The 12,965-nt window shown below is 38.8% G+C and overlaps 1 protein-coding gene across 1 annotated transcript; it reads left to right on the top strand.

The window, feature by feature from the left end:
* Nucleotides 1–3,576: 3,576 nt before the first annotated feature.
* LOC104211411 (uncharacterized) lies at nucleotides 3,577–5,195 on the top strand. The gene is made up of 2 exons (XM_009760459.2): nucleotides 3,577–3,838; nucleotides 4,835–5,195. Exons 1-2 carry the CDS (start codon nucleotides 3,607–3,609, stop codon nucleotides 5,071–5,073), a joined length of 471 nt encoding a protein of 156 aa, XP_009758761.1. The 5' UTR covers nucleotides 3,577–3,606; the 3' UTR covers nucleotides 5,074–5,195.
* Nucleotides 5,196–12,965: the final 7,770 nt, after the last annotated feature.

Here is a 12,965-nt window from a genome sequence, read left to right as displayed (position 1 = left end):
GGGAAAGCTGAGACCAAGGTTTATAGGCCCATTTGAGGTGTTGAGGCGAGTTGGGGAAGTTTCTTCTGAGCTTGCTTTACCTTCCAGCCTATCAGGAGTTCATTCGATTTTTCACGTGTCTAAGCTCTAGAGGTATCACGCTGACTTATATCATGTGTTAGACTTCATCACTAATCAGTTAGATCAGAGCTTGGGTTGTGAGGAGGAGCTAGTTGCCATTGTTGCTAGACAGGATCACAAGTTGAGATCCAAGAGGATTTTCGTGTTAAAGGTTCAATGGAGGGACTAACCAGTCGAGGAGGAGACCTGGGCTTCCAGGAAGGTCATGCGGAGCAGATATCCATACTTATTCAGCATTCTAGGTATGAATATATACCCATTCGAGGAAGAGAGTTTATTTAAGAGGTGGAGAATGTAATGACCCGATCGGTCATTTTGCTTTCTAGAACCCCGTCCCCCTAAATAAGACTTTCCGTACACGCTCTTATTATTTTATGACATCCAGGGATGGTTAGATCGGGATTGAAACAGTTCGGGTTGAAATCGGAACACTTGGTTCCTTAAGGCTGGTTTAAAAGGCCAAGTTTGACTTCGGTCCATATTTTGAGTAAAAAACCTCGGAATCGGGATTTGACGGTTCCAATAGGTTAGTATGATGATTTTGGACTTGAGCGTGTGTTCGATCGTGTTTTGGATTACCCAGGAGTGTTTTGGAACCTAATAGTGAAAGTTGGTTCTTGAAGGTTTTAGAAGTTCTTTAAATTGGGTTTGGAGCAGGTTTTAGTGATATCGAGGTCCATACGAAATTCCGAGATCGGAAATAGTTCCTTAATATTGTTTAATACTTGCACGCAAACTTTGGTGTCATTTTGAGCAGTTTAAGGACATTTTGGTGCATTGGAAGTAAATTGAAGAACTTGAAGTTCATAAGTTTGATTCAAATGGTTTTGGAGTGTGATTCATAATTTTAATGTTGTTTCGGGCATTCCGAGAGTTCGAGCAAGTGCATTTTATGGTTCTAAACTTGTTGGTATGCTCGAGCGGCGCCCCGGGGTCCCCGAGTGTCAATCGAATGAGGCTCAGACTATGTTTGGACATGGGAAGCAACAGCTGAAGCATCATGGTTCTGTCACAATAGCACCTGCGCTTGGCCAACCAAAGGTGCGAGCTCGTAGAAGCGAGCGCGTGAGGGCAGCCCAGGCACCACATGTGCGGAAGTTTTGGTGTACCTGCGCGACCGCAGGTGAGGGAAGGTACCCAGATGCGGTCCCCTGGGTCCGCAGATGCGGAGCCTTTCTAGTTGAGGAAAAGACGCACCTGCGATGAATTTGCCGCAGGTGCGGAACTGCAGATGCGGCCAAGGCACCGTAGGTGCGAAAATTGCTGGTCATAAAGGTTTATTTAATACGGAACTTAGGCCATTTCGAACACGTTTTCTTTCACTATTGGGCGATTTGAGACTTTTAAGGAGGGGATTTCGACCTAGCTTTTGAAAGTAAGTAATTTCTACCTAATGTGAGTCTAAATCATAGTTTATGGGTAGATTATAACATATAAAATTGTAGAATTCAAGAGTTAGATGGAAAACCTAGGTTTTTAATAAAAATGAGATTTTACCATGAAAATGATTGTGGAACGTAATGAAAATCATATATTTATGTTCCTAAGGTTACGGATAACAACATTTTTCGAAAATTTTCAGAATCTGGACACGTGGGCCAGGGGTGATTTTAGGAACCTTACATTTAGGGTTGGGTAATCACTTAAATAGTTAGAATATAAACTTTTGGGCATATGTTAATTAGTTTTTAAATTATTTGAATTGTTTTGGATTGTTCGGCATCGACGTGAGGGTTTGAGCATAATCTTGGACAAGGTAAGTCTCATTTCTAACCTTGTAAGAGGAAATTTAACCCATAGGTGAACTTAATTAATATGTGTTGTTATTTGTGGGGGCTACGTATACCCGAAGTGACGACAGTCCGTACGTAACTACTATTTCTATTTATGTCTGAGTAGTTTTAGGATTACACCATGCTTTGTGGATACCGTTATCTGATTATATTTGCTAATTATATATATCGAATGGAACTAAGTTGAGGGTTTTAAGATTTCAAAAGCTTCAAGTTGATTTTTTTTATTTTGAAAAGAATCGAGAAAAGGTTATAATTTATTAATAAATTTATATTTAACCGAGACGCAAGTACATACTGCGAGCGGGGTGGCTCTTTCCACCACTCTAATGGGAGCGGGTTGTTCGCCTCGGCAGGTTAATAGATGCATCTATGGTTCGTGCCGTTCGACCCTCGACAATGCATAATTTATATTTATGTTGGATCGGTCCGTACGTCCTCGGTGAACTTCGTGTGTGATAGTAGAACTGGAAGTCCTTTTTTATATATGGTATTAATTCACTTGAATTGAGAGGTTATTGGTTTTAAATGAAGGAAGTGATTTGGTTCTTAAATATGGTGAAAGGATTGTTCAGTTATTTCTTATTCTAAGTTTTATTGTTATATCTATATATATCATGTTTAATTAGAATTTGATATTATCATATTGTTGGCCTTAGTAAGTGTCGGAGTAGACCTCTCGTCACTACTTCTTCAAGGTTAGACTAGATACTTACTGGGTACAAATTATTTATGTACTCACGCTACACTTCTACACTTGAATGTGCAGGGTCTGAGGCAGGTGCATCTGGATATTAGTCCTACACGCATACTTGACTTACACCTCGAGACTTCATGGCTAGCTTCCTTCCGAGCCGTTCTCCAGCAGCTGGAGTCTTCCTTATGTTATAATTTTTCTGTCTATTTCGTTTCAGACAGTTGACTAGTATTCTTTTGTATATTCTACTGGAATGCCCATATACTTGCGACACCAGGTCTTGGCACACACACTAGTAGACTTATGATTTTGGATTTGTTTTCATGATTATGATTTGCACTTATTTGCTTCCATTTAATTATTTTACATCTGCAAATTTCTATATCTTTTAACAACGAGGAAAAATTTTATTCACTTAATAAACTTATTTAAATTGGCAAGCCTCTAGATTGATCAGTGTTGGCTTGCCTAATGATGGCGTTGGGTGCCATCACGGCCTATAATGGAATTGGGTCGTGACAGATATAAATACATAAGTTTAAAAAAATTCTAAATACAGTGACTTTCCAATTACTATGATTGGGAAGTTCTCTATTAGCGCTCTGATTTTCCTTCATGAGGCACATGCAACTCGCTAAAATGCACGTACCAGTCAATGTAATTAGCTATATATGTACTGCCGAGGTTTATCAATGATGAACACATAGCAAACTGGATTCGGTGTACAAGTTGGTCGATGGGGAATAAAGCCAAGAGCCTTTTTGAATGCCTAAGAAGTTATGTCAACCGTGAAATATGCGCCACTTCTTAGCTTTCTATAGCAGCAATGTGAATGATATGCCCTTCTTATATAATTAGTTTTATAATATATCTAGTTAGAATCCTCTAGTACTCGTGATCTGCCAAAAACACTATATATATATAACGAAGTCAAGGTCATATTCTCACCAAGCAAAATGTCAAAACTTCACATCTTTAGAATTAGCGTCAATATTCATGATGGTTCTCCAAACTCAACTTGGATTGAACAAGCACCAATCCTACGCTCACGAGCAAAACTACTATTCCGACAACAGCCATGGCGGCTCTATTCAAATGACAAGGCCATCGGGTTATTCCACCATGCCATATGGTCAATCCACTCACAATCGCATGATGATGGGCCATGGTGGCCAACACCAAGGCGGATATTACGGTGGTCATAGCCATGGCCATGGCGGTCACTATGGTAGTTGTCACAGGGGTGATTTATGTCACTCGAACTTAACCCGAGGTTCACCTCTGTGCGGCAGTCAAGCCCAGCCTTGACTTCAGCATTTCCAACACTTAGTTTTCTTTTTAGGGACGTTTGCACTTAGAATGAAATTAGGCAGCAAAATCAGTAAATAAAGGCACGCGATATACAGGAATTTCTTCCCAACTTGTATTAATAAGTGAATACAAGAGCACAATAGCCAACCCTATGGCCAAGACAAAGAATTCCCTAATTCCCTGCCCCAAAATGATTTTCCCACCCTTAGGAAATGACTTAGACATTTGGCTTCACAATGCCTTAGACTAAGTTTCTCTACCCCGTTTTGGACAGCCTAGGCAAGAATTTATAAGACTACAATGAGTTGACAAGCCCCTACTGATGGGCAACAAGTTAAGACAAAGTACAAAAACGTGGGCACACTTTTAGGCCATGATCAGCATGTCTTGGAAGAGGTTGCAACTGCCAACTGCTTCCCATGTGCTTGGCACATGTTTTCCAACTGCTGCTTGTGCACAGCTTGGTCTGATTTTCGCCCAGCTGCTTTGTGCCAAGGCTGGCATTGCGCCCAACCTTGCCTTTGACACTGCTCCGCGCCAATGTCATTGTCACAGCTCGCCATCCACTGACTTAGCCGCACACGTTCATTGTCAAAGCTGTCCGCCCATGTCAAGTCGCCCCCGACTTGATCAAATCTGCCCGTATCATTTGCCTTTGCTTGTTCCGCCTTGCTTTGCCTTGCCTTGCCATGTCTTTGCCCCTGCTTGACATGGCTTTGCCTTGCCATTGTTTTGCAACCCGCACATCTAAGTAAAATGCGCCTTGCTTCCGTTCAAGGTGCGTTTGTCGAACCCCGCATTGTCCGTCATGCCGAGCAGCCCTTCATGATGTTGCCCCATTTTTCAGGTTGTGTGCCAAGGCCATCATGAAAATCCTTGTCACAACCCACACCTGCCGAGGACCTTTGTCAAGGGGCTAACAGTAGTCATGGACATCATGGGGCGCATTTGCCCCATGACTCCATTAACTTTTCAAGCAACACCACTATGGTCCATGGTAATGGTGGTTATGGTAGTGGAATGCAGCAATCTGCAGAGGCCATGGGCATGGGATCGACAAACTATCATGGTCATGGTTATGGTGGCAGCCACCCTAGTCACTACAATCAGAGCCAGAAGTTCAACTGGGCTCTTAAGGATTTGGAGGAATAAATTTACAATAAATTTGATGCTATCATGTATGGTTAAAATATGTATGTCTTTTGGTAGTGGCTTTGGCTATAACACGAAGGTCTCCTACCTAAATAAGTAATGTAACAATATGCTTAAAAGGCTTGTATTGTTAAGCTGAAAACAAATATTATAAGGCTTTTATTAATTGTGTTAAGGCTATCCCCAAACCTAATACACTTTTAACTTCTCTACACATTGATACTCTAAAAAGAAAGTTACGCTATCAATTAAAAGATAACTACAAATTATTCATAATAAGTGAGATTAGTAACTTATAAAATAATGCAGGTTTTCTATCTATAACAAAAGGTTTAAGGTGACCCGATAATGTAAAAGTGCTATGGTTAAGAACTTTTCATACATAACCTTCTATTATCGAGGTCTTATGTGTTTAATCCCTTATTGCTAAAAAAGACGCGTGTGATCTATGAAGTCTTCCTATGCATACAAATCTGAGGACCTAACCATCTAATTCTTTAGGATACAATGGAAAGGTTGAAGAAACATGTGTTCAACAAAATAGTTGAGTTGAGCTTTATATTGAGTTTGATGATTAACTAACAATTGTGAAAGAACGGGGTCTCTTAAAGTCTGTTGATCAGAAGCTGAAAACTAATTTTTAATGTCAGATTCCTTGAAGAATTTATTTCGTGGCTACAAGTATTACGTAGGTAGGAGGAATTCATGGTCAACAAAGTTTCATAAATATGGTTACACTTGCATAAAACGAAAATCATTTGGAAAAAGAAAATGGATGTGGAGTTGAAAACAAAGATGGGAACATCGACCAAGAGGGATTATTTCCCTTAACCGAAATATCCTATGTTTTGGAGGATTAATTGAAGAAGTTTTTGGCCACCCCATTCTTATATAAAGTATCATATTGCGGCTATATATGCGAGGTTAAGTCTTCTAATGCTATTCACACAACTTCAAGGAATTACTCAACGCATAAAGAATCATAGCAGAAAGGTGCTTTCAAAAATTCAAGTTGTTCTAACTAAATACATGCTCCAGAAGACGAAATTATTGAAGTTCTTAAGTTGTTTAGGTTTGAGTCAATTATTCTTTAATAATAGCCTATATTACTTATTGAGAAGTGTAATCACAGGTAGACAAATCTGAAGAGTTTGTTTAGATTCATATGCTAGAGTTTGTAGTTTGTAAAAGGGTAGCTACAGTCATTTTCTTTTTTTTGGCTTAAAGACGAGGTATTATTATTATGCAAGGATTTAAAGAGAGTTATTACAGCCCGGAACTAATCTTAACGAAGCAGTCCCTAATAAAACTTTGCGGAAAGTAGATAAAGCAAATAAATGTGGTTCACTCCAGAAATGGTCTTCACACTCTCCAGAGAGTTACAATTGCTTCCTAACTGTGCCAGTGTATGCGCTACTTGGTTTCCTTCACGGTAGACATGCCTAAAATAGGTTGGCCTAGTACGTCGAGAAGGAACCTGCAATCATAAAGAAAATTAGCATTAGCTTTGTTATGAAGTTTGTCCTGTAATAGATAGAGTAATACCTGGAAATCTGTTTCCACTATAATCTGTATTCTATTTTTCGTGAAAGCAAGTTTCAACCCCTTTACTAGGGCAACAAATTCTCCTTGGACTAATGATGAGACCATTATGTGACTGAAGAATCCATCAATCCAGTTTCCTTCGGAATCTCTGATGATTCCACATGTTCCTCCGATGTTGGAGTTTTTTTTGGTGTGCACCATCTATATTAAGTTTATACATGTTTTGTGATGGGGGGTCTACTTTATTGGATTTTAGTGTTTGAAGTGATTTTTGAAATTATGGTTTGTTAGGTATATGTATTCCGTTGCGTGTGTAATTATTTTTAGGCTGTCTATTTGGGTTGAGTAGTTGTTAAAGTATTTGTGATTACGGTTGAGTCATATATGCCAAAGAATAATTGGTGTTGTAATTGCCATTGGGATTATTGTGTTATTAGGTAGAAGGATGCTCATAGTAGAGGTACAAATACTTTTTATCCAATCTAGTTAGTTTGAGGTTGGAGTGGTGATGCTTAACTCTCCCCATATTGTACTGTTCATAGGGCAATGAAAGAACAAGTGGTTAGTGTTTTCTTCTGTCCCACAATGTTTGCAAGTATTAAATTCACGTATGTTCCTTTGGCTCAAGACAGCTGCAGTGGGGAGTCGTTGATTGACTAATAGCCATAGGAATGCTTTGAGCTTGTTGTGGCATGGTGCTTTCCGTATCCAGAAATGGTGAAAAGGTTCATGATTATGGGTTGCCTCTGCAGGCTTGACGAAAAAGTTGTAGGAAGATTTTATTGTGAAGTTCACATCTTCCGTTTCTTTCCAGAAAAATGAATCATTTATGCATTCAGAGAAAGGGATATATGTTTGTGTCACAAGGTCAGAGATCGTATTGGGGAGGTCGTATGAAAGAGTTTCTAGATTCTAATTTTTATTGATAATAAGGTCGTTCAATTTTATATGATATCTTCTTTACCTAAGGGGCCATCAATTAATTCCCTTAGAGTGTGATTGCCAATAATCCATCGGCCATCCCATACTCTTATCTGTTGTCCATTTCCAACATTCTAAGCTATGCCTTTAGAGAAAAAGGAATAAGCTTTTACAGTACTGTTCCAGATGTAGGAGTCATTTATTTTATAAATGATAGGATTCCTTCTTGAATTGTAAAGATACTTTATCACTTTAGGCCATAGAGACTCAAGATTGGAAAGATATCTCCGTAGTAGGCTTGAGAGGAATGTAATATTTTTTTTCTTTTACTTTGTACAACCCAAGGTCTCCCTCTTGCTTAGATGATGTTATGTTATCCCAGTTGATATGGTGATTTTTCCTATGGTCCCTTGTAGAATCCCATAGGAAGTTTCTCTGGATGTGATCAATATTGTTTCTAGTCTTTGCTAGAAGAAGATTCATTTGCTTGGAGTAGGTGGGTATGGCTGACATAGTTGATAGTATAAGGGTTAATCTCTCAGATAAGGATAAAAGTTTGGCTTTTCATCCTTTTAGTCTAGTATTCATCCTGTCAAGTATGAATTGATAGTCCGAGCTTTTTGGTTATAAATTGGTAATTGCGAATCCCAGGTATTGTCCCACATAATTTTTAATCCTAATGTCTAGGGTGGTATCCAAGGATGTTTAGTTTGTAGTTGATATATTAGAGGAAAAATTTATTTTGGATTTGGATTTATTCTCTGTCCGGATTGATGGGAAATGAAGTTGAATATGTTTATGATAGAAGTTGTATTTACATTGTCTGCCTCGGAGAAAAGGATAAGGTCATCCGCGAATAAGAGATGGGATATGGCGGGGGCATTCTAGCTTATTTTAATGGGTTTCAAGTTCAAAATATCTACTTCATAATCAATTTAACGTATTAGTGATTGCATACCATCAAGCATGAAAATAGTGGGTCTCCTTGTCGGATGCCTCTTGATGGTTCAAAGAATTATGTATGTTTTCCATTTGCAATGATTGATGTTGTTGTGGTAGATATGCAGTACATGATAAGTGTTATTATGTCCTGGAAAATAATTAGTGCGTGCAAGGAGCTCCTAACAAATAACCATTCAAGTCGGTCAAAGACCTTTTCAAGATTAATCTTGAGTATTATCTTCCTAGTCTTCCCAGTACAATTCATGAAAGAATGGACTGCTTCTAGGATAATTATAGCACTGTCAATTGCTCTCCTTCCTGGAATAAAGCTGAACTGATTAGGACTAATAGTTTTATTGAGGAAGGGGCGTATCTGGTTTACAATAATTTTTGTTATAGTCTTATATATTGTGTTACATAGGCTAATGTGTCTATATTTGAACATATTTTATGGGTTCTTGACTTTAGTAATAAGTGTTATGTAAGTCTTGTTTATTTCATCTAGAATTACTAAGGTAGTAAAAGCTTTGGTACATGTATCAATGATAACTGAGTTTGTGTCCGATCAGTATTTCTGGAAGAAAATTGGGTGGATGCCATCCGATCTTGGTGCCTTTAATGGTTAAAGGATTTTATAGTGTTATTGATTTCAGTGACTAAAAGAGGTCTAACAAGATCTTCTTTATCCTGGTCTAATAGTATGTTGAGTAGGCTTGAATTAGATGTCATGATATATGGACATGAATCCAATTCAGTTTTGTAGATATTTTGGAAGTGTTTGATAATAATATTATGTATTTCATGAGGGTCAAAAGTCCAATTACCAACTGTGTCATTGAGCCCTAATATCCTTTTTTTTTCTGCTCCTTTCGATAGCAGATATATCAAAGAATTTTCTGTTGGCATCTGCATTATTAATCCAATGTACTTTGGATTTTAATTTTTAAAAATCTTGTTGATTTTAAAGGATTATGTTCTATTCATGAAGAAGATTATTCTATAGATTCTAATGAAATTGGGTTTTACTTTATTGTTGTCTGTTTTGAAGCTTCACAATTCGAGCAAGAAGTGTTCTTTCTTCTTTTTTTAAAAAAAAAATATTCTCAAATATAAACCTATTTCATTCTTCCACGTATTGTGTGAAAGAGGAAATAGCAGTTGCATAATTTCTATTATTATTTTAATATTATTTAATTAAGTTTGGAAAAAGAGGGTGACTAAGCCACATTATTTCAAAGCGGAAAACGTGTGTTGGTTTACCAATATTTTTTGACAGGCTTAGCAGAAGAGGGCAGTGGTCTGAATGTGTATGTGGCATGTGTGTGATAGTTGCATTCGGGAATATTTTGTTACACCCTATATTTTCGTACGTAAAAGTACGTTGTAAGCAAACTACTGTAAGACCAAAAATAAGATCATCTTTGAAAGTATATAAAGTAAGTTATCATGCTACTTCGGAGATTATAAAGTAATTGAAGAAAATAATATTTCGTCAAAAGTTGACAAGTTGGGAATGTTATAACCCGTACCTTCGAGGGTGAGACTAGGATTCTTAACATGATAAGATAGTTATGTTATGATTTATATTAGTCTTATTATAGTCATGTGTTATGTTTTGAAGCCGAGCGAGTTGTGAAACAAAACTCGATGAATATCATCACAAGTTACATTCATAAGTTTTACTCAAATTGGGGTTAAATGTCACTGTGATGTCTCCAAATATACTTAGAGATACGAGGTGATCCACCCATCAAATTGAAGATCTATCAGTCTATTTTCTAACACATTAAACTGTTTGTCAATACTACATTGGAGTGGAGAGATACGTGTGTTTTTGAGAGACTGTGTAGAGTGCTAGGTGACAAGTAGGTGTGTCACCTACTTGCTTAAAAGAGAGGACTACATATGTCCAAAAGGGGGCCAGTTCGGGTCGGCCAAAGAGACCTTTTAAGATACTATTTCCTTCATATATTACATTGATAATAGGTCATAAAAAAGTTAGAGATAAGCCCCTACGAAAATCCTCCCAAAACTTGACTCCCTATTACTGTCAGTTATTACATTATTAGTTCAGTTTCAGCTTTTAGTTATTCTATTTCCTTACATACTCGGTATATTATTTTGTATTGACCTCCCTTATTTGGGGATGATGTATTTCATGCATGCAGTTTTCGATAGATAGACTGGTAGACCTCTTCCGTAGGTACTGTCGGTGTTCAGCTTGATCGATAAACTCCACATCTTTCGGAGTTTCCAAGTCTAGGGTTTTGAGTAAATATTATGTATATATATATATATGTGTGTATATATTTATTATGGGTAGGTCGGGGCCCTATTTCGACCATAGTACATCCATCAGTAGAGGTATGTAGACATATCTATCAGTCAGTGCAGTATGTTGGGCTTGTAGGCCTTCTATGTATATTTTTGTTGGTTTGTCAGCTGTAGTAGTTATGACGGCCTTGTCAGCCCAGCTGTATATTGATATTCAGTCAGAGCTAGTTTCTATTCAGTTTTATATTTTATTTCACAAATTTGTCTTGCAATGTGGCATTATGACCAACGTATGACATTGTATGTTGAGAGTCCCTCAGTCTCAAGTTGGTACGCTTGGTTAAGTGAGGAACAAGGTTTTGGTCTCGCCTCCCCAGGTTTGGTTCGTGACAAACTTCGTGTCAGAGTAGTTCTATCCTAGTGAGTCTACAAGTCGTGTATAGTAGGGTCTTATTTATAGATGTGTCGTGTACCACATTATATAAGCACAAATCTACAGGTCATTTAGGAGTTGGTTACCCTTCTTTCAAATCTAAATTACACTATAGGAAATTTGAGTTAAACTTATGTATTGGTGTTTGCATACAGAGATGATGGTGACTATGAAGACTACTGCTAGTTATATGAGAGATACAACAGCGGGTAAGGGGACCAGCAAGGTATCCCTAGTAGATGGAGCCCAATCTAAGACCTAGGGTGAGACCCATACTCAGCCATTACCGGCTCCACCACCACAGAGGAGATTCCTAGGGATACCGCACATCCAGTTCCCCTCCACTTCTATCAGATCAGGACTTGAAGATTGCGGTGCATTTGTTGATATAGTTGGTAGCTAACCAGCAACAGGCTAGGGCATCAGCTAGTGCAGGATCTTCTAAGAGGTCTAGGAGTTAAAGGTTCCGAGAGTTTATTGCCTTGAGTCCCCTAGGGTTCACATGGATAGATCAGGGGAAGGACCTACATGATATCATATATCAGATTCACAAGATCTTTCGGGTTAAGCATGCCATGGAGAAAGAGCCAGTTGAGCTGGCAGCTTTTCAGCTCTAAGATATAACCGTCCTTTGGTACGAGGGATAGGAGAGGTCCAGGGGACGTGATGCACCTCCAACTATTTGGGAGAATGTTTCAGATTCCTTCCTTGACCAGTACTTACCGCGGGAGATCGACATGCTCGAGTTTATCAGTTTCTAGCCATCAAGCAGGGCAATATGAGTGTTCAAGAGCATAGTCTCTGTTTTGACTCATTAGCTATATCTGCTCTATCCATAGTTACTACTATGCAGGACAAGATCCATATGTTAATAGCAAGGCTGGCTCTAGAGTTGACCGAGTCATGTTCCACCGCTACATTAAATGATAGTATGGATATCTCCTGGATTCAGGCATTTGCCTAGTATATAGAAAGGGGAAGGCATCGGCAGCAGGGTACAAAGAGGAGTGAGCAAGGTCAGTGTTAGAGGATTAGATTTTCCAGGTCTTAGTGTAGTTATAGGCCCTAGTACTTCGGACGACCAACTAGGCCTCCATCACATCAATTATAGGGTTACAGGTTTAACTGATATGCTCAGTCAAGACCAGGTGCGAGCTTGTGGCCATCAGGATTGCAGCGACAGAAGGTTCCGGGCAGACATGGTCATTTTTACCACTGTGTTACATCTGTGGTAGAGGACACCTTGGCCAATGTCGAGCAAGTTGCAATGCTTGTTATATATTTAGGTGTCCAGGGCATAGTTATTACTAGATGGGTTTACCAAGGTTGTACGATGACAGTTTGTAGTCGTCAGACCTCAGCCGATCTAGTTGAGCTAGAGATGATGGATTTTGATACTATTATGGGCATGGACTTGAGGCAGCTTGCTATGCTACAGTTGATTGCCGAGCAAAGGTAGCCAGATTTACGATTAAAGTCTGTAGCATTCTTGGGGAATATTGTATCTAATAAAGGTATAAAGGTAGACATTCAGAAGATGAGGTTGTGAAATCCTGACCTAGACCTACCAGTCCGATAGAGGTTCTAGCTTTCTAGGCTTAGCAGGCCACTACTGGAGGTTCGTAGAGGGGTTTTCTTCCCTTTCAGCACCATTAACGAAGCTGACTCAGAAAGCAGCTAAGTTTTAGTTGACAGAGGCTTGGAAGCGGAGTTTCCAAGAGCTTAAGAACAACTTGACCTCAGCGCAGTTCTAACACTTTCAGAGGGTCCAAAGGGT

The sequence above is a fragment of the Nicotiana sylvestris genome, chromosome 10 (genome assembly GCF_000393655.2).
Source record: "Nicotiana sylvestris chromosome 10, ASM39365v2, whole genome shotgun sequence".
In the NCBI taxonomy this organism is placed as follows: Eukaryota; Viridiplantae; Streptophyta; class Magnoliopsida; order Solanales; family Solanaceae; genus Nicotiana; species Nicotiana sylvestris.
The sequence above is the reverse complement of the archived record's forward strand: the minus strand, read 5'-3'. Positions and strand labels throughout refer to the sequence as shown.